The following is a 27779-nucleotide window of genomic DNA, read 5'->3' as shown; positions in this document are numbered from 1 at the left end:
TAAGGAAACCTACGTACAACAGTCAAAACAGTCAATCTAAGTTGGTTGGTTCTGTTGTAGAAGAGCACTCTATAAAAGCTATGCAGTATGTGTGTATGTATGTATGTATGTATAAAAGGGGTGTAATTGGTCGTGGGAAGCCAGTCTCTAACTCAGAGATGGAGGATAGGGTGTAGCTAGTATAAGGATGTACATTTACCTCTATCAACATCACTCCTAGTGATACCAGGGGACCGATCAATGAAAGGCACACACTCACACACACAAGTGTGCATACATACTCTCTCTCTCGCTCGCTCGCTCGCTCACGCTCACTCACTCACTCACTCACTCACTCACTCTCTCTGTCTTTCTCTCGCTCGCTCTCGCTCACTCACTCTCACTCACTCACTCTCACTCACTCACTCACTCACTCACTCACTCACTCACTCACTCTCTGTCTTTCTCTCTCTCTCAAAGACACACATAAGGTTTTTCTTTTTACTGTCACTGCTTTCCCTCTGGGATCATCAACTCAGATGATGAATTTGACATACGGCCGGTCTCCGCTGTGACGTGGTCCATTTCCGTGTGTGTGAGAGAGTGTGCTTGTCTCTGTGTATGTGTGCCTCAGCACGTGTGTGTGTTTGTGGTGTGTCTGTGTGTTTGCCTGCGTGTGTATATGCGTTTGTGTGTCCATGTGTGTGTGTCAGCAAGTGTGTGTCCTGTTTGGTGGCATGTGTGCCGTAGGCCCCATGCCTTCCATCCCATTAGCTGCGGCTCAGCCCCACACATCCCCTGCCTGTGTGTGTCTGCTTTAACCTTGGCCAGTGGGCTGGAGGAGAGGGAGAGTAATTTGAACCTTAAAAACCTGCTGATTAAAGCTAGTTTGGTGAAATTCGATTCCACTTAATGCCTTTGGCCCTGAGCCCGGCCGCTTGGCATTAGCATCAACAGACACTGTGTCTTCAGTCAGGGAGACAGACGTGCACAGGCTCGCCCGCACCCTCCTCCTCCCTTCCCCGCACCTCTTTCTCTCTCTATCTCTCTCTCTCTCTCTCTCTCTCTCTCTCTCTCTCTCTCTCTCTCTCTCTCTCTCTCTCTCTCTCTCTCTCTCTTTCTCTCTCTCTCTTTCTCTCTCTCTCTCTCACTCTCTGCTGCTCACTCTCTCCTCTTCTCTTTCTCTGTCCCACATTCCCTATAACTCTTGTCATCTTCATCTCCTTCCATACTCACCATGACAAACGTGTGAATTTAATTTATACAAATTGCAATTTTTTTATTATCCAAGGTCAAGGTCAAGGTCATATCAAAAGAAAAAACTACTCGTTTTTTTTAAATCCTGCTCTCTCCTTTTCATCTCTCTATCTTCCTCCCCCCTCGCTCCCTCCCGCCTCGCCACCTCACCCCTTGCCCCCTCTCTCCCTAGCTCTCTCTCTCTCTCTCTGTTGAGATTTTTTATAACATTTTTATATCCAACCCGGGCTTGCCAATTCATTTAGTCCTCCAATAAGTTATGACTGATTTAGGCCTAGAAGCAGGGCCTAGTGTATCTATTCGAGAGGAATGTGGAGATAAATCTAATCCCTTTTTAATTCATAATCTATAATGCCTTATCAATTGCTGCTTAAATTTTCAAGTGTATTGATAGCTAGCAATACAGTAGCCTCAGGAGAGTCTTTGTTAGAAATGAAAGTACGCAATTTAGTCTCAATAATGTTTTCCATAGTTGTACTTAAGGTATACAGACAATATTGTAGCTAGCATTCTGATATACTGTAGTGGTGTATTCCTTTCCCAACGCCAACATGTGGAGACAGATATAGTGGGCAGTCTGGGCACTCAGCCAGACACACAGACACTTCAGCTAATTAGATTCTGGCCAAACGATAGAGCATATCTGGCAGTAACACAGAACGAACACAAGTGAAACAGCACAGCATTACAGTATTGGTGAAAATGAGCTCATCGTCCTAACTAGAAGTGGCACTTTCACTGGTGACTCATCCTATCATGTCTGTACTGGGCCCAGGGGTTTTTAGCTGATCAATAGTCATCATGGATGCTGTCAATGGGAAGGGCCTGGCTGAATCCTGCATGCTCTATGAATCTCTATTGAGTGTGGGTTGGATTGTTTGTTCGGATAGGGTAGGTCTTGATATTAGAGTCTTATTGACTGCTGCCTGCATGTTGCTCTATTTGTGCTGTGGAGCCCCAGGCTGAATCACCTGCCCCCAGGCATGCATACACACACACTGTGATACACACATGCATGCACGCACACAAATACACAGAGGCATACGCACACACACATACAATGAGCCTTACACACACACACATCACACACACAAACACTGCATCCAGCCCTGCTGCTAGCTGATACCTGGCTCCAGTAATAAAGCGGTTAGAGTGGAGTGGTTTGAGGTGCTGGATGGCCATGTTAACAACTGTGTAGAAGCAGGAGGCAGCAGGTCACTCAATACAGGATAGACAGGACAAATACAGGCTGTATCACACACACACACAGGAGATATCTGAGAGCTCATACTGGTCTGGGAAATGGAAGAAGACTAACATGAAGACTAACATGAATCAATGGCAGAGCAGCCTATACAAAAGAAGGTTGAGACAGGGAGGAGGGGGAGGAGGGAAGGAGGGGATATATACTGTACAGGAAGGACAGAAGGAAGGAGAGCAAAGGTGAAAGAGGGAATATAAAGAAGAAATAGCAGAGTGGAGGAGAGAGTTGCTATACAGTACAGTAAGGGGGAAAAGACAGGTGAAGCGAGGGAATAGAGAGAGTATAGGCCTAATGATTCCAGGGCTGGCTGAGGGTGCCAAACTGTCAGACAGACATATAGATAGACGCATGGCAGGGCTCAGACAGTAAGACTGCTGTCGTCACGCCGTGGAAAACAGCAAATTGGCAACATAAATAAGGTGTCACAGTCTGATTAAGAGATGCCTTCACAGTTCACACATCATTATGATCTAATGACAGAGTTTCCCCTTTTCCTTACTCTATCTCTCTCTCTATCTCTCTATTCCTCTCTCTATCTCTCTCTCTATCTCTCTCTCTCTCTCTATCTCTCTCTCTCTCTATTTCTCTCTCTCTATATCACTATATCGCTCTCTCTCTAGCTCTCTCTCTCGCTATCTCTCTCACTCTATCTCGATCTCTTTATCTCGCTCTCTCACTCTATCTCGATCTCTTTATCTCGCTCTCTGTCTCTGTCTCTATCGCTATAGCTCTCTCTCTCTCTCTCTCTCTCTCTCTCTCTCTCTCTCTCTCTCTCTCTCTCTCTCTCTCTCTCTCTCTCTCTCTCTCTCTCTCTCTCTCTCTCTCTCTCTCTCTCTCTCTCTCTCTGCCAGCCTTGCCCCGCTCCTCTTCTTGCCGTTCCTCGCCTCACGTCTCTCGTCCTCCATGATGGATGGGACTGAGTGTCACGTTGCCTGGGCGACAGGCGGGGACAGGAACCTGGGCTGTCAGACCAGGTGATGGCTGGTGGCCCTGCTGGCTGTTATGTCTGAGTGCTTTATTTAAGCCTTCTCTGGTCTGGTCTGGTCTGGACTGCTCTGCTCTGGTCTGCTCTGGTCTGGTCTGGACTGCTCTGGTCTGCTCTTGTATGGTCTGGACTGCTCTGGTCTGCTCTGGTCTGGTCTGGTCTGGACTGGGGAGCTGGGTGTGTGTCTGGTTGCGTTCCAAATGGCACCATATTCCCTATATGGGCCCTGGTCAAAAGTAGTACACTATAAGGAACAGGGTGCCATTTGGGATGCACCCTCTGTCTGTCTGGGACCCATTGGTCCTCATTGAACTCTGCCCCCTCCTCTCCTCTGACTCTGCCCACGATGGAGGGGACATGTTCAGGGCAGGGAGCAATGCCACCTCATTCGACCAGGTGACCGTTCTGTTGCCATTGTGGTGTTCCTTTGATTGACACCTCCCAAATGAATTTGCTGCATCAGTGTTTGACTTTGGAGGACGTCCGGGGCTGTAACTCTTATTGTGTCCTGAGTACAATGACACGGGGTGAATACATTATGGCCACAGTGCTTGTAAATGATTTTATTCAGTGCTGTGTTATATCCTGTTCTATCATTACTCTGTTGCACCTTCAATACAAAGTATCAATCATCTGCGAGTGAGTGTCAGGAGAGAGTTTTTCTGAGTGTGTGTGTGTGTGTGTTCGGTATGTGTATTTGTCTGCATGTGCGTGTGCATGTGTGCTTGCGTGTCACTATGTGTGTGCGTGTGTAATTCCGGTTGAATTGCTGGCCCAGTGATGTGCTGTCATCTGTCACAGCCCAAAGACAGCAAATAATGCCTCTGCTGCTGTCACTTTGTCACCAAGCCACTCAGCCTGGAGAGAGAATCACAAACACTGGTAAATGATATGGGTCTTGTATTACTGATAAGCACTTGGAGTGTGCTGAGCTCTGTGTCTATGGGCGTGCTTTGTCTGACAGTGTATGTGTGGCTATTGTGAATGAGTGTCAGTGTGTGCATGTATGCGTACATGTATGTGTGACTATAACTGTGTGCCTATAACTGTGTGACTATAACTGTGTGACTATAACTGTGTGCATATAACTGTGACTATAACTGTGTGACTATAACTGTGTGACTATAACTGTGTGCCTATAACTGTGTGACTATAACTGTGACTATAACTGTGTGACTATAACTGTGTGACTATAACTGTGTGCATATAACTGTGACTATAACTGTGTGACTATAACTGTGTGACTATAACTGTGTGCCTATAACTGTGTGACTATAACTGTGCCTATAACTGTGTGACTATAACTGTGTGCCTATAACTGTGTGACTATAACTGTGTGACTATAACTGTGTGACTATAACTGTGTGCCTATAACTGTGTGACTATAACTGTGTGACTATAACTGTGTGACTATAACTGTGTGACTATAACTGTGTGACTATAACTGTTGTGTGACTATAACTGTGTGACTATAACTGTGTGACTATAACTGTGTGACTATAACTGTGTGACTATAACTGTGTGACTATAACTGTAGGCTGCATGGTGGTAGTGGGAGGAGGAATCTGTCCATTGCCAGACAGGAGTAATGGATGACAGAGCAGTGAGAGTGGGTGGAAGTATACGTCCTATTCCAGACGGCAGTAATAGATGACAGAGCAGTGGTAGTGGGTGGAGGTATACGTTCCATTGCAGACAGAAGTACTGGATGATGTTACAGTGTAACAATGAGACCAGATGGAAGTCCACATCACATGTCACATGGTGCTCTATAGCGCTGGTATTATCACTAAATGGGTGCTTTGTGTTGTAGACAATGGAACACCTGGAGAGTATTTGATCTATTTTATCATTCTTGTCTATGTGTGTTTGCTCATGTGAGTGTGTATCTATGTGTCTATGTGTGTGGTGTGTGTGTGCTCATTACTGTGTGTGTTTATGCATATGTTAAGATGTGTGATGGCCTTTTCATACCCAGCCTGGTCTCTGAGGCAGTGCTGTGGTACATTGGTATAATTAATCAGACTGTTTGATGTTTGCAAATGAGTATTTATCCAGACTCAGTTCCTCTGCAGGCCCTGCTCTTTATAACTAGTGTTTAGTTTAACAAGACCAAAACATACAGTGGGGGAAAAAAGTATTTAGTCAGCCACCAATTGTGCAAGTTCTCCCACTTAAAAAGATGAGAGAGGCCTGTAATTTTCATCATAGGTACACATCAACTATGAGAAAAAAAAATCCAGAAAATCACATTGTAGGATTTTTAATGAATTTATTTGCAAATTATGGTGGAAAATAAGTATTTGGTCACCTACAAACAAGCAAGATTTCTGGCTCTCACAGACCTGTAACTTCTTCTTTAAGAGGCTCCTCTGTCCTCCACTCGTTACCTGTATTAATGGCACCTGTTTGAACTTGTTATCAGTATAAAAGACACCTGTCCACAACCTCAAACAGTCACACTCCAAACTCCACTATGGCCAAGACCAAAGAGCTGTCAAAGGACACCAGAAACAAAATTGTAGACCTGCACCAGGCTGGGAAGACTTAATCTGCAATAGGTAAGCAGCTTGGTTTGAAGAAATCAACTGTGGGAGCAATTATTAGGAAATGGAAGACATACAAGACCACTGATAATCTCCCTCGATCTGGGGCTCCACGCAAGATCTCACCCCGTGGGGTCAAAATGATCACAAGAACGGTGAGCAAAAATCCCAGAACCACACGGGGGACCTACTGAATGACCTGCAGAGAGCTGGGACCAAAGTAACAAAGCCTACCATCAGTAACACACTACGCCGCCAGGGACTCAAATCCTGCAGTGCCAGACGTGTCCCCCTGCTTAAGCCAGTACATGTCCAGGCCCGTCTGAAGTTTGCTAGAGTGCATTTGGATGATCCAGAAGAGGATTGGGAGAATGTCATATGGTCAGATAAAACCAAAATAGAACTTTTTTGTAAAAACTCAACTTGTCGTGTTTGGAGGACAAAGAATGCTGAGTTGCATCCAAAAGAACACCATACCTACTGTGAAGCATGGGGGTGGAAACATCATGCTTTGGGGCTGTTTTTCTGCAAAGGGACCAGGACGACTGATCCGTGTAAAGGAAAGAATGAATGGGGCCATGTATCGTGAGATTTTGAGTGAAAACCTCCTTCCATCAGCAAGGGCATTGAAGATGAAATGTGGCTGGGTCTTTCAGCATGACAATGATCCCAAACACACCGCCCGGGCAACGAAGGAGTGGCTTCGTAAGAAGCATTTCAAGGTCCTGGAGTGGCCTAGCCAGTCTCCAGATCTCAACCCCATAGAAAATCTTTGGAGGGAGTTGAAAGTCCGTGTTGCCCAGCGACAGCCCCAAAACATCACTGCTCTAGAGGAGATCTGCATGGAGGAATGGGCCAAAATACCAGCAACAGTGTGTGAAAACCTTGTGAAGACTTACAGAAAATGTTTGACCTGTGTCATTGCCAACAAAGGGTATATAACAAAGTATTGAGAAACTTTTGTTATTGACCAAATATTTATTTTCCACCATTATTTGCAAATAAATTCATTAAAAATACTACAATGTGATTTTCTGGAATTTTTTTCTCATTTTGTCTGTCATAGTTGACGTGTACCTATGATGAAAATTACAGGCCTCTCTCATCTTTTTAAGTGGGAGAACTTGCACAATTGGTGGCTGACTAAATACTTTTTTTCCCCACAGTGCCTTGCAAAAGTATTCAACCCACTTGCCGTTTTTCCTATTTCGTTGCATTACAACCTGTGATTTAAATAGATTTTTATTTGGATTTTATGTAACATATTGTAAAGTGGTTATCCCACTGGCTATAGGGTGAATGCACCAATTTGTAAGTCGCTCTGGATAAGAGCGTCTGCTAAATGACGTAAATGTAAATGTAAATGTAAATGTAATGGACATAAACAAAATAGTCAAAATTGGTGAAGTGAAATGAAAAAATAACTTGTTTCAAAAAATTCTAAAAAATAAATTACAGAAAAGTGGTGCGTGCATATGTATTCACCCCCTTTGCTATGAAGCCCCTAAATAAGATCTGGTGCAACCAATTACCTTCAGAAGTCACATAATTAGTTAAATAAAGTCCACCTGTGTGCAATCTAAGTGATCTGTCACATGATCTCAGTATATATACACCTGTTCTGAAAGGCCCCAGAGTCTGCAACACCTAAGCATGGGGCACCACCAAGCAAGCGGCACCATGAAGACCAAGTAGCTCTCCAAATAGGTCAGGGACAAAGTTGTGGAGAAGTACAGATCAGGGTTGGGTTATAAAAAAATATCCGAAACTTTGAACATCCCACGGAGCACCATTAAATCCATTATTTAAAAAATTGAAAGAATATGGCACCACAACAAACCTGCCAAGAGAGGGCCGCCCACCAAAACTCACGGACCGGGCTAGGAGAGCATTAATCAGAGAGGCAACAAAGAGACCAAAGATAACCCTGAAGGAGCTGCAAAGCTCCACAGCGGAGATTGGAGTATCTGTCCATAGGACCACTGTCACGACTTCCGCCGAGGCTGCCTCCCCTCCTTGTTCGGGCAGGTTTGGGCGTTCGTCGTCACCGGCTTACTAGCTACTGCCGATCCCATTCTCATCACTCCACTTGTCATGTCTTGTCTTGTCAATCACACACACCTGGTGCTCATTCCCCTAATTAGTATGTGTATAAGTGTCCCCTCTGTTCCTCTTGTCTTTGTGAGTGATTGTTTATTGTGAGAGCGAGTAGCTCGGTTGAGCTACTCTTCTATTTGTACTTGCCAAGGTGGAATATTTTCCCTTGTATTAGTTTCGTTTTCACGCTGGGAGCATTTGATTTATGTAAACAGAATAAACTCTGGACTTTTACCTCCTGCGCCTGACTCCTTCATTCACATCTCGTCACAACCACTTTAAGCCTTATACTCCACAGAGCTGTGCTTTACGGAAGAGTGGCCAGAAAAAAGCCATTGCTTAAAGAAAAAAATAAGCAAACACGTTTGGTGTTCGCCAAAAGGCATGTGGGAGACTCCCCAAACATATGGAAGAAGGTACTCTGGTCAGATGAGACAAAAATGTAGCTTTATGGCCATCAAGGAAAATGCTATGTCTGGCGCAAACCCAACACCTCTCATCACCCCGAGAACACCATCCCCACAGTGAAGCATGGTGGTGGCAGCATCATGCTGTGGGGATGTTTTTCATCGGCAGGGACTGGGAAACTGGTCAGAATTGAAGAAATGATGGATGCCGCTAAATATAGGGAAATTCTTGAGGGAAACCTGTTTCAGTCTTCCAGAGATTTGAGACTGGGACGGCGGTTCACCTTCCAGCAGGACAATGACCCTAAGCATACTGCTAAAGCAACTCTCGAGTGGTTTAAGGGGAAACATTTAAATGTCTTGGAATGGCCTAGTCAAAGCCCAGACCTCAATCCAATTGAGAATCTGTGGTATGACTTAAAGATTGCTGTACACCAGCGGAACCCATCCAACTTGAAGGAGCTGGAGCAGTTTTGCCTTGAAGAATGGGCAAAAATCCCAGTGGCTAGATGTCTCAAGCTTATAGAGACATACCCCAAGAGACTTGCAGCTGTAATTGCTGCAAAAGGTGGCTCTACAAAGTATTGACTTTGGGGGGGTGAATAGTTATGCACGCTGAAGTTTTCTGTATTTCTGTCTTATTTCTTGTTTGTTTCACAATAAAAAATATTTTGCATCTTCAAAGTGGTAGGCATGTTGTGTAAATCAAATGATACAAACCCCCAAAAAATCAATTTTAATTCCAGGTTGTAAGGCAACAAAATAGGAAAAATGCCAAGGGGGGTGAATACTTTCGCAAGCCACTGTACGCACACACACCTGCACACACACACACAGTCACACACACACAGTCACACACACACACAGTCACACACACACACAGTCAGACACACACACACACACACAGTCACACACACACACACAGTCACACACACACACAGTCACACATTCACTCAATCACTCACAATACCTCCTCTCTACCACCTCCTACCCATTCAGATATACACGGCCCCGGGAAACACTGTTTACCTTATTGAACACTAGTGAATAATGTGTGTGTGTGTGTGTGTGTGTGTGTGTGTGTGTGTGTGTGTGTGGTATCAGGCTGCCATGCAGTAAACCACTCCAGCTCCTCTTCCTTTCTAAATAAACAGACTATCCCAGAGTGGCTTGGAGAACAAGAGGCTGAAACAAACCCTAGACCTTTGTGTGATTGATTTATTCCTCAAAGAGCCAAGCAAACCCCTTGTCTTAAGAGCAATCCACTACTACTCTGTTCACATCACAAATATTGCATTACACAGTATATTTCCCCACTGCCAGCCAGAGTCAGTGTGAGGCTGTAACAGGACTAGCTGTAGCCGTAAACAAGCAAACGACTAGGCCTCTCTGAGTAGGGCGGCTTCCAAAATGGTACACTATTCCCTATAGGCCTATAGTGAACTACCTTAGGACAGAGCCCATAGGATTCAGAGTTTAGTATGAGGAGGTGGAGGAGCATTGGGAGGGTTTTGGAATAAGTGGAGCGAGGCTGCTGCCCCAGCTCTAGCCCAAGTGTTGTATTGTTGTGCTGCTGTAGCTGTAGGCTTGTGTCCCAGATGTCACCTTATTCCCTATATAGTGCACAATTTTTGATCTGGGTTCTGGTGAAAAATGTCTGGTGGCCCCTCTGCCTCTCTATGCCAGATACTAGTAGGGAGGCGTTATCAGCCCTGGCTGTGGCTGTGCTCCGGCTCTCTCTCTCTCTCTCCAAGGGAACGAGCCCCCAGGCACTGTATTATCTGTTTACGATAAGGATATTAATAAATGCCGTGCTTTAGTAACGCTACGTAGCGCCGGGTACTGGCCCTGCAGGGGGTGAGGGGAGGGAAGGGGGATGTAGGAGCACCTGAATCATCCTGTCAGGAGACCTCTCCAGGCGAGAGGGGGGTTATGGCATGAGGGGGAGTCTTATGGTTATGTTCAGGGAGAGAGTGAGAGAGAGAGAGGGAGAGGAGAAAGAGAATGGAATGAGGGGTAGAGAGAGCGATAGGGGGGTGAGGAGGTATTAACCCATTCAACCTTATCAGTGTTCATAGCAGCTTGTCCCAGGTCACCACTACCTTTGTTCTGAAGACAATGGCCTGTGTGTGGGATCAGGGGTGAGAGGTCAGGGGTCGGGAGTCAGTGGGGGTGGAGGTTAGTCTATTGTGTTGTGTTACACTGCACTGTAACTATACTATAACTGCTGTTCTGTCTCTGTGTTTCTCCCTCTGCAGTGTCTGTATGGCTGTTACGTCCACTCCTCCATCATCCCCACTTTCCACCGCAGGTGCTACTGGCTGCTCCAGGTAAGAGACTCCCTCCCTCCTCTGCACACATGTACACATAACAGCCTTCCTCGCTCCTCTACTCCTACACAGGTCAACTCCCCCAGATTTTCTCCCACTGTCTGAATGGGTAGGAGGAGCATTTCTTCCTTTCTGACACACAGCAGATAGAAAGATACCACACAATGTTCACTCCTTCTCTCTCCCTCCTTCTCTCTCCCTCCTCTCTCCCTCCTTCTCTCTCCCTCCTTCTCTCTCCCTCTTTCTCTCTCCCTCCTTCTCTCTCCCTCCTTCTCTCTCCCTCTTTCTCTCTCCCTCCTCTCTCCCTCTTTCTCTCTCCCTCCTTCTCTCTCCCTCTTTCTCTCTCCCTCTTTCTCTCTCCCTCCTTCTCTCTCCCTCTTTCTTTCTCCCTCCTTCTCTCTCCCTCCTTCTCTCTCCCTCCTTCTCTCTCCCTCCTTCTCTCTCCCTCCTTCTCTCTCCCTCCTTCTCTCTCCCTCTTTCTCTCTCCCTCCTTCTCTCTCCCTCTTTCTCTCTCCCTCTTTCTCTCTCCCTCCTTCTCTCTCCCTCTTTCTCTCTCCCTCTTTCTCTCTCCCTCTTTCTCTCTCCCTCTTTCTCTCTCCCTCCTTCTCTCTCCCCCCTTCTCTCTCCCTCCTTCTCTCTCCCTCTTTCTCTCTCCCTCCCCTTTTCTTTGCTTATTTACCCCAGTCACTTCACTGGGAACATCCACCACCCGACCCAATGTCCAACAGAAGCAGAGTCTGCTAAAATACGTGTGCCACTTCTGACACACACACACACACACACACACACAAACACACAAACATACACGTGTCATCTCTAGTGGAACAGGCTGTAAAGCAGCAGTAGTGGAGCTCATAGTACAGTGGATAGAATGCCTCCCCAAGCCCACAGCATTACAGTGGATAGAATGCCTCCCCAAGCCCACAGCCTTACAGTGGATAGAATGCCTCCCCAATCCCACAGCCTTACAGTGGATAGAATGCCTCCCCAATCCCACAGCATTACAGTGGATAGAATGCCTCCCCAAGCCCACAGCTTTACAGTGGATAGAATGCCTCCCCATCCCACAGCATTACAGTGGATAGAATGCTTCCCTAAGCCCACAGCCTTACAGTGGATAGAATGCCTCCCCAAGCCCATAGCCCTACAGTGGATAGAATGCCTCCCCAATCCCACAGCATTACAGTGGATAGAATGCCTCCCCAAGCCCACAGCTTTACAGTGGATAGAATGCCTCCCCAATCCCACAGCATTACAGTGGATAGAATGCCTCCCCAAGCCCACAGCCTTACAGTGGATAGAATGCCTCCCCAGGCCCACAGCCTTACAGTGGATAGAATGCCTCCCCAAGCCCACAGCCTTACAGTGGATAGAATGCCTCCCCAAGCCCACAGCCTTACAGTGGATAGAATGCCTCCCCAAGCCCACAGCCTTACAGTGGATAGAATGCCTCCCCAAGCCCACAGCCTTACAGTGGATATAATGCCTCCCCAAGCCCACAGATGCGCTCTAGTCCTTTGATCTAGTTATATTTGACACCTGTTAGGGGAACATCTTTTGTTATTTTCCTGAAGTCATTGTGTCCCCACCCTCCACCCCCCATCCACCCCTCCTTCACCCCTCCCCCCTTCCACACCTCCTCCCTCCACCCCCTTGTTCTGTTCTCTGTTCAGAGTTGTTTAGCAGCTCCTTCAAGTCTAATTCAGGCCTAATGGAGCCGGGCAGGCAGGCCAGGCAGATTATACATCATCCTGGTACCTTACCGCCTGCCTGTCTGCCTGCCTGCTAGACAGATCAAAGCTAGCCCTGACACTGCACACTGCAGCCTGGCTCTGGGAAACAGACAAACACACACACACATACACACACACACACACAGGCATATACACACACACACATAGAGGGTGTCACACTACGTAAGATGTCTCACTTTCAGAAAGCACAGCACTTCTCTTCACCTCGGTCTCAGGACACACATACACCTGTCAAAGATGGAGGGGCTCACTCACTTAGCCACTCGCTCCTCCACAGCTCAACAGCTGTGGAGGACAGTATGTATACTCCAGCCTGGCCTGCTCACCTCACCTCACCCAGGGCTCTCCTCTCTTCTCCGCTGAGCTCAGCTCTGGATGACTCAGGTGTACTCAGACCCTTGCTATCCAGCTAACAGAAAGTCTGTGTCCCAAATGGCACCCTATTCCGTATATCATCCACCTCTTTTGGGCCCTGGTCAAAAGTAGTACACGATAAAGGAAATGGGCTGCCATTTGGGAAGCAGCCAAATTCTCTCTCACACTCTATCACTGAGCTTTAACAAGCTACAGTAGGCTGTACGCTGCTCAACAGTAACTGACAACAGAAACTCCAGAATATTTTTTTGGGTCATCTGCTTTGAGGTAGAACTCAAAGGTACTTCAGATTGAGATCTCAGTGCCTGCTATCTTATTAAAGAACTGAACTCTGACCTCTTTCATGTCTCTCAAAGCCCTCACTACTCCTGTCTCCATAGGCCTCTCACAATGCTCATGTGCAGTCCTAGGTCAACTCAGGCCAATGCAGTCTGACTCACCCTGGTCCTATGTCCCAGACGTATCCTGACTACCCTGTTTTTTTGGTCTGGTTCCTCCTGTCCCTGTTTGGCCCTGTGTTAAGCTGTGTTACCCTGTGTACCCTGTGTTATTCTGTGTTACCCTGTTGTCCTGTGTTACCCTGTGTTACCCTGTGTTTGCTGTGTCTGTATGAGCTGTGCTGTGCAGCAGTAGTCTGTCAACAGGAGAGCAGCACTGAGCTTAGGCTGTGGAAGGACTGGAGACTGGAGGGGTAGCTCTCTCTGCTCCCTGAGGCTGTGGAGGGCCTGGAGACTGGAGGGGTAGCTCTCTCTGCTCCCTGAGGCTGTGGAGGGCCTGGAGACTGGAGGGGTAGCTCTCTCTGCTCCCTGAGGCTGTGGAAGGACGGGAGACTGGAGGGGTAGCTCTCTCTGCTCCCTGAGGCTGTGGAAGGACGGGAGACTGGAGGGGTAGCTCTCTCTGCTCCCTGAGGCTGTGGAAGGACGGGAGACTGGAGGGTAGCTCTCTCTGCTCCCTGAGGCTGTGGAAGGACGGGAGACTGGAGGGGTAGCTCTCTCTGCTCCCTGAGGCTGTGGAAGGACGGGAGACTGGAGGGGTAGCTCTCTCTGCTCCCTGAGGCTGTGGAGGGCCTGGAGACTGGAGGGGTAGCTCTCTCTGCTCCCTGAGGCTGTGGAAGGACGGGAGACTGGAGGGGTAGCTCTCTCTGCTCCCTGAGGCTGTGGAAGGACGGGGAGACTGGAGGGGTAGCTCTCTCTTGCTCCCTGAGGCTGTGGAAGGACGGGAGACTGGAGGGGTAGCTCTCTCTGCTCCCTGAGGCTGTGGGGCCGGAGACTGGAGGGGTAGCTCTCTCTGCTCCCTGAGGCTGTGGAAGGACGGGAGACTGGAGGGGTAGCTCTCTCTGCTCCCTGAGGCTGTGGAAGGACGGGAGACTGGAGGGGTAGCTCTCTCTGCTCCCTGAGGCTGTGGAAGGACGGGAGACTGGAGGGGTAGCTCTCTTGCTCCCTGAGGCTGTGGAAGGACGGGAGACTGGAGGGGTAGCTCTCTCTGCTCCCTGAGGCTGTGGAAGGACGGGAGACTGGAGGGGTAGCTCTCTCTGCTCCCTGAGGCTGTGGAAGGACGGGAGACTGGAGGGGTAGCTCTCTCTGCTCCCTGAGGCTGTGGAGGGCCTGGAGACTGGAGGGGTAGCTCTCTCTGCTCCCTGAGGCTGTGGAAGGACGGGAGACTGGAGGGGTAGCTCTCTCTGCTCCCTGAGGCTGTGGAAGGACGGGGAGACTGGAGGGGTAGCTCTCTCTGCTCCCTGAGGCTGTGGAAGGACGGGGAGACTGGAGGGGTAGCTCTCTCTCGCTCCCTGAGGCTGTGGAAGGACGGGGAGACTGGAGGGGTAGCTCTCTCTGCTCCCTGAGGCTGTGGAAGGACGGGAGACTGGAGGGGTAGCTCTCTCTGCTCCCTGAGGCTGTGGAAGGACGGGGAGACTGGAGGGGTAGCTCTCTCTGCTCCCTGAGGCTGTGGAAGGACGGGAGACTGGAGGGTAGCTCTCTCTGCTCCCTGAGGCTGTGGAGGGCCTGGGAGACTGGAGGGTAGCTCTCTGCTCCCTGAGGCTGTGGAAGGACGGGAGACTGGAGGGGTAGCTCTCTCTGCTCCCTGAGGCTGTGGAAGGACGGGAGACTGGAGGGGTAGCTCTCTCTGCTCCCTGAGGCTGTGGAAGGACGGGAGACTGGAGGGGTAGCTCTCTCTGCTCCCTGAGGCTGTGGAAGGACGGGAGACTGGAGGGGTAGCTCTCTCTGCTCCCTGAGGCTGTGGAGGGCCTGGAGACTGGAGGGGTAGCTCTCTGCTCCCTGAGGCTGTGGAAGGACGGGGAGACTGAGGGGGTAGCTCTCTCTGCTCCCTGAGGCTGTGGAAGGACGGGAGACTGGAGGGGTAGCTCTCTCTGCTCCCCTGAGGCTGTGGAAGGACGGGAGACTGGAGGGTAGCTCTCTCTGCTCCCTGAGGCTGTGGAAGGACGGGAGACTGGAGGGGGTAGCTCTCTCTGCTCCCTGAGGCTGTGGAAGGACGGGAGACTGGAGGGGTAGCTCTCTCTGCTCCCTGAGGCTGTGGAAGGACGGGGAGACTGGAGGGGTAGCTCTCTCTGCTCCCTGAGGCTGTGGAAGGCCGGGAGACTGGAGGGTAGCTCTCTCTGCTCCCTGAGGCTGTGGAGGGCCTGGAGACTGGAGGGTTAGCTCTCTCTGCTCCCTGAGACTGTGGAGAGACTGGAGACTGGAGGGGTAGCTCTCTCTGCTCCCTGAGACTGTGGAGAGACTGGAGACTGGAGGGGTAGCTCTCTCTGCTCCCTGAGGCTGTGGAGAGACTGGAGACTGGAGGGGTAGCTCTCTCTGCTCCCTGGGACTGTGGAGGGCCTGGAGACTGGAGGGGTAGCTCTCTCTGCTCCCTGAGGCTGTGGAGAGACTGGAGACTGGAGGGGTACCAGTGAATGACACATGTAAATCAGCAGCAGCCAACAGCCAGCCACACAGCACCACAGAGATGGGGAGAAGAAACAGAGGATGAGAGAGAGAGAGAGAGAGAGAGAGAGAGAGAGAGAGAGAGAGAGAGAGAGAGAGAGAGAGAGAGAGAGAGTGGGGGAGAAGAAACAGAGGATGAGAGAGAGAGAGAGAGAGAGAGAGAGAGAGAGAGAGAGATTGGGGAGAAGAAACAGAGGATGAGAGAGAGAGAGAGAGAGAGAGAGAGAGAGAGAGAGAGAGAGAGAGAGAGAGTTGGGGAGAAGAAACAGAGGATAAGAGCGAGATGTAGTGATGTTTCCCTTGTTTATTTCCCTTTTGTTTATTGTCTATTCCATTTGCTTTGGCAATGTAAACATATGCTTCCCATGCCAATAAAGCCCTTTGAATTAAATTGAATTGAGAGAGAGTTGGGGAGAAGAAAGTGCTGGAGAGACAATAGGAGAAGATGGCTGAGGGGGGATTTAGCCTGTGGGCGTCCGCCTCTTTATCCAGTCTTTACCCAGTCTTTATTGAGAAAGCCTTGGTAATGGGACAGGGGAGAAGAGGAGGTGATGAGAATGGAGACCTGGCCGTGTGTGTGGGGGGGGGCTCCTGTTCTCTCCTTTTGTTCTCTTCACCTCTCCGCAATCAGCCCATCCCCGCCACAACCTCTCAGTGGCATTAGACCACTTTAAAGAGTCTTTGCCATTCCAGCAAACAAGACAGACTGAGAAAAAGTATTGCCACAATTAAGGGCTGTAAACTGCATCAGAGCTGCAGAGCAGAGTGGCTCACTGTGCAGTCTGTCACTCTGGAAAAAGTTCCAGTCGTTCCAATTGACGTGGCACAAAATAGACATTTGGGGGAATAATGATGTTGAATCAGTGTCATACCTTTGCTTCCTGCCTCCAGACCTAGCTGCACACACACACACACACACACACACACACACACACACACACACACACACACACACACACACACACACACACACACACACACACACACACACACACACACACACACACACACACACACACAGACACACACAACTACACATCCTCTCCCCCTTCAGTCCTGGTGGCTCTCCTGATTGATTCAATCTATCCATGTCCCCTTCTCTTGTTTAGTACTAATGGAATGTAGGGTGCCGTGTGCTGGCCCGCGGGGCCACGGAGGTCAGGATAGTTATGATATTAATACGCAGGGGGTCTGAGGGGAAACTTAATTTATCCTGCTGCCTGCCTGCCTGCCTGCCTGCCTGCCTGCCTGCCTGTCTGTCTGTCTGTCTGTCTGTCTGCCTGTCTGCCACATCCATGGAGAGGGCTGGAGGAGAGGAGAAGGAGAGAGGAGAGAGTGATGTAGAATCAGATAATGAAATGAATGGTGAGGTAGGAGTGGATGCAGAGCTTTCTCTCTCTCTCTCTCTCTCTCTCTCTCTCTCTCTCTCTCTCTCTCTCTCTCTCTCTCTCTCTCTCTCTCTCTCTCTCTCTCTATCTATCTTTCTTTTTCTCTCTACTTATATCTCAAACCAGTGTTTGTATGAGGAGAGGGCCTACTGTTCTCTCATCTCGCTTTCCCTTTACTTTCTCCCCCTTCTCCCTCCCTACCTCCCTCCCTCCCTCTTTACTGTATGTTCTGTGTAAGTTGGCTGTGTGTGGTAGAGTGGAGTTTGGCTGTGTGTGGTAGAGTGGAGTTTGGCTGTGTGTGGTAGAGTGGAGTTTGGCTGTGTGTGGTAGAGTGGAGTTTGGCTGTGTGTGGTAGAGTGGAGTTTGGCTGTGTGTGGTAGAGTGGAGTTTGGCTGTGTGTGGTAGAGTGGAGTTTGGCTGTGTGTGGTAGAGTGCAGTTTGGCTGTGTGTGGTAGAGTGGAGTTTGGCTGTGTGTGGTAGAGTGGAGTTTGGCTGTGTGTGGTAGAGTGGAGTTTGGCTGTGTGTAGTAAAGTGGAGTTTGGCTGTGTGTAGTAAAGTGGAGTTTGGCTGTGTGTGGTAGAGTGGAGTTTGGCTGTGTGTAGTAGAGTGGAGTTTGGCTGTGTGTAGTAAAGTGGAGTTTGGCTGTATGTGGTAGAGTGGAGTTTGGCTGTGTGTAGTAAAGTGGAGTTTGGCTGTGTGTGATAGAGTGGAGTTTGGCTGTGTGTAGTAGAGTGCAGTTTGGCTGTGTGTGGTAGAGTGGAGTTTGGCTGTGTGTAGTAAAGTGGAGTTTGGCTGTGTGTGGTAGAGTGGAGTTTGGCTGTGTGTAGTAAAGTGGAGTTTGGCTGTATGTGGTAGAGTGGAGTTTGGCTGTGTGTAGTAAAGTGGAGTTTGGCTGTGTGTGATAGAGTGGAGTTTGGCTGTGTGTAGTAGAGTGCAGTTTGGCTGTGTGTGGTAGAGTGGAGTTTGGCTGTGTGTAGTAAAGTGGAGTTTGGCTGTATGTGGTAGAGTGGAGTTTGGCTGTGTGTAGTAAAGTGGAGTTTGGCTGTGTGTGATAGAGTGGAGTTTGGCTGTGTGTAGTAGAGTGCAGTTTGGCTGTGTGTGGTAGAGTGGAGTTTGGCTGTGTGTAGTAAAGTGGAGTTTGGCTGTGTGTGGTAGAGTGGAGTTTGGCTGTGTGTAGTAAAGTGGAGTTTGGCTGTGTGTGATAGAGTGGAGTTTGGCTGTGTGTAGTAGAGTGCAGTTTGGCTGTGTGTGGTAGAGTGGAGTTTGGCTGTGTGTAGTAAAGTGGAGTTTGGCTGTGTGTGATAGAGTGGAGTTTGGCTGTGTGTAGTAGAGTGGACTTTGGCTGTGTGTAGTAGAGTGGAGTTTGGCTGAGTGTAGTAGAGTGGACTTTGGCTGTGTGTAGTAGAGTGGAGTTTGGCTGAGTGTAGTAGAGTGGACTTTGGCTGTATGTAGTAGAGTGGAGTTTGGATGTGTGTAGTAGAGTGCAGTTTGGCTGTGTGTGGTAGAGTGGAGTTTGGCTGTATGTGGTTCAACACACCCCTAGTCGATCATTGTGGAGCAGAGCGTGTGTGAATTTGTGTGTGTGCGTGTGTTTGTGTGTGTGTGTGTGTGTGTGTGTGTGTGTGTGTGTGTGTGTGTTGGCTCCATGGCTGTAGGTCTGGAGCCACAGATGCCTGGAGGCTAAAGCCCCTTCCTAATATTGAGTTGCACCCCCCCCCCCCATCAGAACAACCTCAATTCGTCAGGGCATGGACTCTACAATGTGTCGAAAGTGTTCCACAGGGATGCTGGACAATGTTGACTCCAATGCTTCCCACAGTTGGGTATAGTTGGCTGGATGTCCTTTGGGTGGTGGACCATTCTTGATACACACGGTAAACTGTTGAGCGTGAAAAACCCAGCAGCGTTGCAGTTCTTAACATTAACCGTTGCGCCTGGCACCTACTACCATACCCCGTTTAAAGGCATTTCCGTTTTTTGTCTTGCCCATTCACCCACTGAACGGCACACATAAACAATCCATGCCTCAATTGTCTCAAGTCTTAAAAATCATTTTTTTTACCTGTCTCCTCCCCTTCATCTACACTGATTGAAGTGGATTTAAGAAGTGACATCAATAAGGGATCATAGCTTTCACCTGGATTCACCTGGTCAGTCTGTCATGGAAACAGCAACTGTTCTTAATGTTTTGTATACTCAGTGTGTATACTGTATGCATACATTGTTTTAATAGCAGGACACTGTAAAGTCCATTATCCCTCTAAAGTATATTACCTTGTATGCGGTACAAATCACATTATTGTGGGAGCACATCCTCTAGTATGAATTAGGCTGTTTGAGAAGGTTTCAATCCTAATAAACCTGTTGGAAGTACAATAGACCATCATAGCTACTGTAGTAGGTCAAAGCTGTGTGCTGGAAAACCTTGGTAGAGCATGGGTGGAGTAGGGATTGTGGTGCTCATGTAAATGTCCTTTCTTTTTCGGCTTCAGACCTATGCCAACTTCTCACTTAAAACATCATTTTTTACTTTTCCATGATTTTTACACAGGAAGGTGATTATACAACATTATTATACAACAATACAGCAAAACACAGCAATAAAAGTAAAGTAAGAGTTTACAATAATGACAAATAATGTAGTTATTAGTATTTATTTTAACAGCTGATTTTCGAGGGAAGCAAAATAACTGAAACACATTTAAGCCAATATGGAGTAAACTGGAAAAAAATTCTAAATTAACAAGACAATCGAGAAAGCTCCTAGAAAATATACAAATAATCAATATGTACCCATTAACTATTTACATGAAAATGTACTTTAAAGTTTACTGAAGAAAGGCCTAGTACTACATTACCTGTAAACAAAAGTGAGTTATTACAAAATATACAATTTACAATCAAACGTACACTACCGGTCAAAAGTTTTAGAACACCTCCTCATTCAAGGGTTTTTCTTTATTTTTACTATTTTATACATTGTAGAATAATAGTGAAGACATCAAAACTATGAAATAACACATATGGAATCATGTAGTAACCAAAAAAGTGTTAAACAAGTCAAAATATATTGTATATTTGAGATTCTTCAAATAGCCACCCTTTGCCTTGATGACAGCTTTGCACACTCTTGGCATTCTCTGGAATGCTTTTCAAACAGTCTTGAAGGATTTCCCACATATGCTGAGCACTTGTTGGCTGCTTTTCCTTCACTCTGCGGTCCGACTCATCCCAAACCATATCAATTTGGTTGAGGTCGGGGGATTGTGGAGGCCAGGTCATCTGATGCAGCACTCCATCACTCTCCTTCTTGGTAAAATAGCCCTTACACAGCCTGGAGGTGTGTTGGGTCATTGTCCTGTTGAAAAACAAATGATAGTCCCACTAAGCCCAAACCAGATGGAATGGCGTATCGCTGCAGAATGCTGTGGTAGCCATGCTGATTAAGTGTGCCTTGAATTCTAAATAAATCACAGACGGTGTCACCAGCAAAGCACCCCCACACCATAACACCTCCTCCTCTTTGCTTTAAGGTGGGTAATACATACAGATCATCCGTTCACCCACACCGCATCTCACAAAGACACGGCGGTTGAAACCAAAAATCTCCAATTTGGACTCCAGACCAAAGGACACATTTCCACCGGTCTAATGTCCATTGCTCGTGTTTCTTGGCCCAAGCAAGTCTCTTCTTATGATTGGTGTCCTTTAGTAGTGGTTTCTTTGCAGCAATTCGACCATGAAGGCCTGATTCACACAGTCTCATCTGAACAGTTGATGTTGAGATGTGTCTGTTACTTGAACTCTGTGAAGCATTTATTTGGGCTGCAATTTCTTAGGCTGGTAACTCAAATGAACTTATCCTCTGCAGCAGAGGTAACTCTGGGTCTTCCATTCCTGTGGCAGTCCTCATGAGAGCCAGTTACATCATAGCCATTGATGGTCTTTGCGACTGCACTTGAAGAAACTTTCAAAGTTCTTGAAATGTTCCGTATTGACTGACCTTCATGTCTTAAAGTAATGATGGACTGTCGTTTCTCTTTGCTTATTTGAGCTGTTCTTGCAATAATATGGACTTGGTCTTTTACCAAATAGGGCTATCTTCTGTATACCCCCCTACCTTGTCACAACACAACTGATTGGCTCAAACACATTTGTGTAATTCCACGAATTAACTTTGAAGAAGGCACACCTGTTAATTAAAATGCATTCCAGGTGACTACCTCATGAAGCTGGTTGACAGAATGCCAAGAGTGTGCAAAGCTGTCATCAAGGCAAAGGGTGGCTATTTGAACAATCTCAAATATAAAATGTATTTTGATTTCTTTAACACTTTTTTGGTTACTACATAATTCCATATGTGTTATTTTATAGTTTTGATGTCTTCACTATTATTCTACAATCTAAAACTGTAAAAAAAATTAAGAAAAACCCTTGAATGAGTAGGTGTTCTAAAACTTTTGACCGGTAGTGTACGTTCACCCAGAAATGTGTACGTAAGAGCGATAAATTGTGAATTTAATAAAAACTGTTGCACCTACAAACTTGTTCAGTCCAAATGGATCTAAGTCTAATCGACCTTATGGACTCTGTAGCCTTGTCTAGAATTTGAGCTAGGTTTGGGAGGTTTGTTGTGTGTGTTATAGTGGTTGTCGGTAACTGCCTGACAGATCCGGACGAGAGGTGTGTTGTGTAACTCCAATCAAGTTGATTTGCGATATTTCACATATTGGTGTCATATTCGCTTAGATTTGATGGTAGGGAGATTAGAATTTAACATTGAGCTCCAACCGGCGTGACTATAATTTTTATTACCAGAGAGGTTTATTTTATTGCTTTATTCGTTGTGAGTTGTTTACCAACAGTATCTCTCCAATGGCCAACATAGTAGTCACAGTCCCAACCCATCCCAACTCAGCCCAGGACTCATGATAAATATTAAATTATTCTGAATCATAGATGAGGCCAAACTCCATCACAGTGATTTTACCAAGAGAACGTGGGCGGGGAGATTAGACCTGTGCTTTTTCTCCCTGCTAGTTTGGGCCTACGTGGATAAAATGGCTACTTTTTAACTATGCAGGTGGCTGTCATGAAAAGACAGGTATGCCATCCTTAAAGTCTATACAGTTAGAATAGTTAATGACTTTGTGCTAAGTAACTGTCAATCAGCTGAGGACTGGTGGCTCTGTTGAATCAAATAGAGTCAGTGAGAGTAGTACAGACATGGTACACAGGGCCAACTAGGGATAGCAAGAGAGGAACAGACCTAAACAACAGGATCATCTGGGTGTATAGCCTTTGCTTGGCTCTGGTAGGGCCAGGCAGTGTGTGTGTGTGTGTGTGTGTGTGTGTGTGTGTGTGTGTGTGTGTGTGTGTGTGTGTGTGTGTGTGTGTGTGTGTGTGTGTGTGTGTGTGTGTGTGTGTGTGTGTGTGTGTGTGCATGCGTGCGTGTCAGGCTCTAGGCAGGCAGGCAGGCAGGTCTCTGAGGCCCTGGGCCTGCTGTATATCTGGAGATGATGTGGAGCCCTCAGCAGTATGCTGCTCTTCTGCCTCTCTGCTCTCCCCTGCCATGAGGAGAACAGCTGTTAGATGAACATGACCATGTGTGAAACATATCCCAGTTGCTCTCCTTTCCTCATGTGTCTGTCCTCACGGTGATCTCCTGCTTATGTCACACTGAAACACAGCAGGGCGTAAACCTTATCCTGTCTCCTCTCCTCCACTCTTAACCCATCTCCTCCCTTCTCCTCCTCCTCTCTCAACCCTCTCCTCCCCTCACTCTTTTCACCTCTCCTCGCTGTTGACCTCCCCTTCTCTCCTCACCTCTGTCTCCTCTCCTTCTCTCCCCTCTCTCCTCACCTCAGTCTGCTCTCCTTCTCTCCCCTCTCTCTTCACCTCTGTCTCCTCTCCTTCTCTCCTCACCTGTCTCCTCTCCTTCTCTCCTCACCTCTGTCTCCTCTCCTTCTCTCCTCACCTCTGTCTCCTCTCCTTCTCTCCTCACCTCTGTCTCCTCTCCTTCTCTCCTCACCTCTGTCTTCTCTCCTTCTCTCCCCTCTCTCCTCACCTCTGTCTCCTCTCCTTCTCTCCTTACCTCTCTCTCCTCTCCTTCTCTGCTCACCTCTTTCTCCTCTCCTTCTCTCCTCACCTCTGTCTTCTCTCCTTCTCTCCCCTCTCTCCTCACCTCTGTCTCCTCTCCTTCTCTCCTTACCTCTCTCTCCTCTCCTTCTCTGCTCACCTCTTTCTCCTCTCCTTCTCTCCTCACCTCTTTCCCCTCTCCTTCTCACCTCACCTCTGTCTCCTCTCCTTCTCTGCTCACCTCTTTCTCCTCTCCTTCTCTGCTCACCTCTTTCTCCTCTCCTTCCCTCCTCACCTCTTTCCCCTCTCCTTCTCTCCTCACCTCTGTCTCCTCTCCTTCGCTCCTCACCTCTGTCTCCTCTCCCTCTCTCCTCACCTCTGCCTCCTCTCCTTCTCTCCTCACCTGTCTTCTCTCCTTCTCTCCTCACCTCTGTCTCCTCTCCTTCTCTCCTCACCTGTCTCCTCTCCTTCTCTCCCCACCTCTGTCTCCTCTCCTTCTCTCCCCACCTCTGTCTCCTCTCCTTCTCTCCTCACCTCTGTCTCCTCTCCTTCTCTCCTCACCTCTGTCTCCTCTCTTTCTCTCCTCACCTCTTTCTCCTCTCCTTCTCTCCTCACGTCTTCTCCTCTCCTTCTCTCCTCACCTCTGTCTCCTCTCCTTCTTTCCTCACCTCTGTCTCCTCTCCTTCTTTCCTCACCTCTGTCTCCTCTCCTTCTCTCCTCACCTCTTTCTCCTCTCCTTCTCTCCTCACCTCTCTCCCCTCTCCTTCTCTCCTCACCTCTTTCTCCTCTCCTTCTCTCCTCACCTCTTTCCCCTCTCCTTCTCACCTCACCTCTGTCTCCTCTCCTTCTCTGCTCACCTCTTTCTTCTCTCCTTCTCTGCTCACCTCTTTCTCCTCTCCTTCTCTCCGCACCTCTTTCCCCTCTCCTTCTTTCCTCACCTCTGTCTCCTCTCCTTCTCTCCTCACCTCTGTCTCCTCTCCCTCTCTCCTCACCTCTGCCTCCTCTCCTTCTCTCCTCACCTGTCTTCTCTCCTTCTCTCCTCACCTCTGTCTCCTCTCCTTCTCTCCTCACCTGTCTCCTCTCCTTCTCTCCCCACCTCTGTCTCCTCTCCTTCTCTCCCCACCTCTGTCTCCTCTCCTTCTCTCCTCACCTCTGTCTCCTCTCCTTCTCTCCTCACCTGTCTCCTCTCCTTCTCTCCTCACCTCTGTCTCCTCTCCTTCTCTCCTCACCTCTGTCTCCTCTCCCTCTCTCCTCACCTCTGTCTCCTCTCCTTCTCTCCTCACCTGTCTCCTCTCCTTCTCTCCTCACCTCTGTCTCCTCTCCTTCTCTCCCCACCTGTCTCCTCTCCTTCTCTCCTCACCTCTGTCTCCTCTCCTTCTCTCCTCACCTGTCTCCTCTCCTTCTCTCCCCATCTCTGTCTCCTCTCCTTCTCTCCTCACCTGTCTCCTCTCCTTCTCTCCTCACCTCTGTCTCCTCTCCTTCTCTCCCCACCTGTCTCCTCTCCTTCTCTCCTCACCTCTGTCTCCTCTCCTTCTCTCCTCACCTGTCTCCTCTCCTTCTCTCCCCACCTCTGTCTCCTCTCCTTCTCTCCTCACCTGTCTCCTCTCCTTCTCTCCCCTCTCTCCTCATTGTTCTCTTCACTGTCTGCTACATCTGCTCCAGTCCAGGGGAGAGGTTAGAGACAGTTCTGCTGGTTGTTGGGTTGGTGCCCTAATCTTTAAACCCACTAAGGTTAGTTAGTCAGCTAGGTGGTTAGTTAATTAACAGCCCCCAGTACTATTTTCTCTAGTCCCCCAGAGTAGAGTAAAAACTACTACTACCATCTATAAACCTTGCACTAGCCTATGTAATCAATCTAATATATCATGATGCTCTCTAGCCCTAATGACAAACAATAAATCATCATTATCATGTTATTATCATGTAGGGACGGCAGGTAGTCTAGCGGTTAAGAACATTGGGCCAGTAACCGAAAGGTCGCTGGTTCGAATCCCCGAGCTGACTAGGTGAAAAATCTGTTAATGTGCCCTTGAGCAAGGCACTTAACCCTAATTGCCCCTGTCAGTCGCTCTGGATAAGAGCGTCTGCTAAATGACTGAAATGTAAATGTAGAGTGTTACTGCCAAAGAGAGAGGCAGATTCAGGCCCTGGGGGCAAATAGGCCCTCCTCCACTTCTTCCTCCAGAAGGCTCTGTTGCTCAGTGACCACAACCTTTTTCCTAGGCAGGCTTGAAGCCCTTAGCCTGTCGGCACGGCTAAGGCCAATTATCAGAAATATCTCGCTGCATTCGTCTTGCCATTTTCACTCCCGGGCCGGAGTGGAGCGGCGGTCTAGAAACACTAGGGGAGGCGAGATAGAGAGAGGCCAACCAACAGACATCTTAAATTATTCAGCTTTCCAGAAAGGTTAAGGCTTGAAAAATGAGCCAAAGTGACATTCACCCAGTTATTGAGTTCTGCCTGGGCCTCATAAGGTACGTGCGGACATTTCCACACCTCCAGAATGTTAGTGGAGCCGATTGGACTGTCTTATCGTGTTCATCCTCTCAGACAGGCTTAACCAGCTACATCACTCTGCTCTAACCTCCACCTAGGACAGGACAGAGACCGGCCCATCCTAATGGAGAATTCTCAAGATATTGCTCAAATCACTGATAAGACATGATAGGGGTCTGTCCCGCATAGTGTAATAAAGCCCTGTCTTCCTTCCCCTGTAGAGTCTGCTACCTGCACAGTGTGAGAGGCCTATAGCCACTGTGTGGAGCTGTGTCATGCTCTCTGATTGATTCCTGTCTGTGCTGTGCTGTGTCAGAGGGGAGAGCAGATCAATGGAGCCCAGCATGGCAGAATAGACCAATCGACTGGCACAGCACCCACCCTGCCCCATGCTACACAGCAGTGCCCCACCCGACCCGCGCCCCCTGCCTCTGACCCATTCCCAGGTGTGACGATGACACAGGCAGTTGGGTCATGGTGTAGCTGTGTAACAGTGGTCTAATGGTGGTGTAATGGTGGTGTAACGGTGGTGTAATGGCAGCCCTGGGAACACTGGTCACAGCTAACGAGCAGAACTGTCTAATTTGTCCCGCGCTGATTACTGTTCACATCCCCAATTAGCTGTGGACGAGAGTGACATCCAGACACGTTCACTTGGACGTGTCATAGAGAGAGAGAGAGAGAGATGATGGAGGGAGGGAGGGAGGGAGGGAAAGAGAGAGAGAGATGGGAGGGAGGGGGAGGACAGAGGGAAGGAGGGAGGGAGGGAGGGGGGGAGGACAGAGCAAGGGAGGGAGGGAGGGAGGGATTGGAGGGAGGGAGGGAGGGTTTTGAGGAGGGAGGGAGGGAGATGGTAGGGAGGGGGGGAGGACAGAGAGAGGGAGGGAGGGAGGGAGGGAGGAGGGAGATGGGAGGGAGGGGGGAGGACAGAGAGAGGGAGGGAGGGAGGGAGGGAGGGAGGGAGGAGGAGGGAGGGAGGGAGGGAGGGAGGGAGGGAGGGAGGGAGGGAGGGAGGGAGGGAGGGAGGGAGGGAGGGAGGGAGGGAGATGGGAGGGAGGGGGAGGAGAGAGAGGGAGGGAGGGAGGAGGGAGGGAGGGAGGGAGGGAGGGAGGGAGATGGGAGGGAGGGGGAGGACAGAGAGAGGGAGGGAAGGAAGGAGAGAGAGAGAATAAAGGTGGCTGAAGAGATACAAATATAGATATGATTTGGAGTCATTCACTCTTTATTCACTCCCCTATCGATCTCCATTTCCCTCTAACCAGTTAGCCACCACTCATCAACGTACAATGCAAGGCTCCGATTGCAATTTCTATAATTGGCAATTTAATTGTGAAAATCTGTCTGGCTCATGTGTGGGATGGGTGAGTTTGGCCTGGGGAGAGTCTGTCTGATTTCTCTGTGGATAAATGAGTCAGATGGGACTGGGACTGATGGTTGGAGAGTTGGCAGAGAACCTCAGAGCCCCCTGCTTTGTATAACAGAGGAATGTATGACTGATAAACAGCGTCTCTCACATTTCCCGCAAAAGTCGGAAATGTGCAGCAACCCTTAGCAGTCTCTCTCTCTCTCTCTCTCTCTCTCTCTCTCTCTCTCTCTCTCTCTCTCTCTGTGTGTGTGAAGGCGGAGGACATAAGGGCACATAAAGGCTTCAAACTCAAATCAGTCTTCTGTGGTCTGGATAGATGGTATGTTGTAAATGCAGGCTAAACACTAGCATGGCTCATATGCCTGCTCCTCTCCCAACCAGCACTAACGTGAGATGGCGAGGGGGAGAGGGCTGCAAATGGAGAGAGGGGAAGGGATGGAGGGAAGGATGGATGGATGGATGGAGGGATGGAGGGGCTTTAGTGGGGGTTTGGGAGTGGGGGATTAGAAGTGGATGATGAT

At 48.6% G+C, this 27779-nt stretch overlaps 1 protein-coding gene across 1 annotated transcript in view; it reads left to right on the top strand.

Moving 5' to 3' along the window:
- The window catches only part of LOC121545650 (calmodulin-binding transcription activator 1-like), a 454137-nt gene that overhangs the window by 332311 nt on the left and 94047 nt on the right, over window positions 1-27779 (top strand). Inside the window, exon 6 of the mRNA XM_041856375.2 lies at window positions 10794-10865. Within this exon, the coding sequence (XP_041712309.2) occupies window positions 10794-10865 (72 nt within the window). The remainder of the gene's footprint in view (window positions 1-10793; window positions 10866-27779) is intronic.

The sequence above is a fragment of the Coregonus clupeaformis genome, chromosome 30 (assembly GCF_020615455.1).
Source record: "Coregonus clupeaformis isolate EN_2021a chromosome 30, ASM2061545v1, whole genome shotgun sequence".
Classification (NCBI taxonomy): Eukaryota; Metazoa; Chordata; class Actinopteri; order Salmoniformes; family Salmonidae; genus Coregonus; species Coregonus clupeaformis.
Note: the sequence above shows the minus strand (reverse complement) of the source record. Positions and strands in the feature narration are given on the sequence as shown.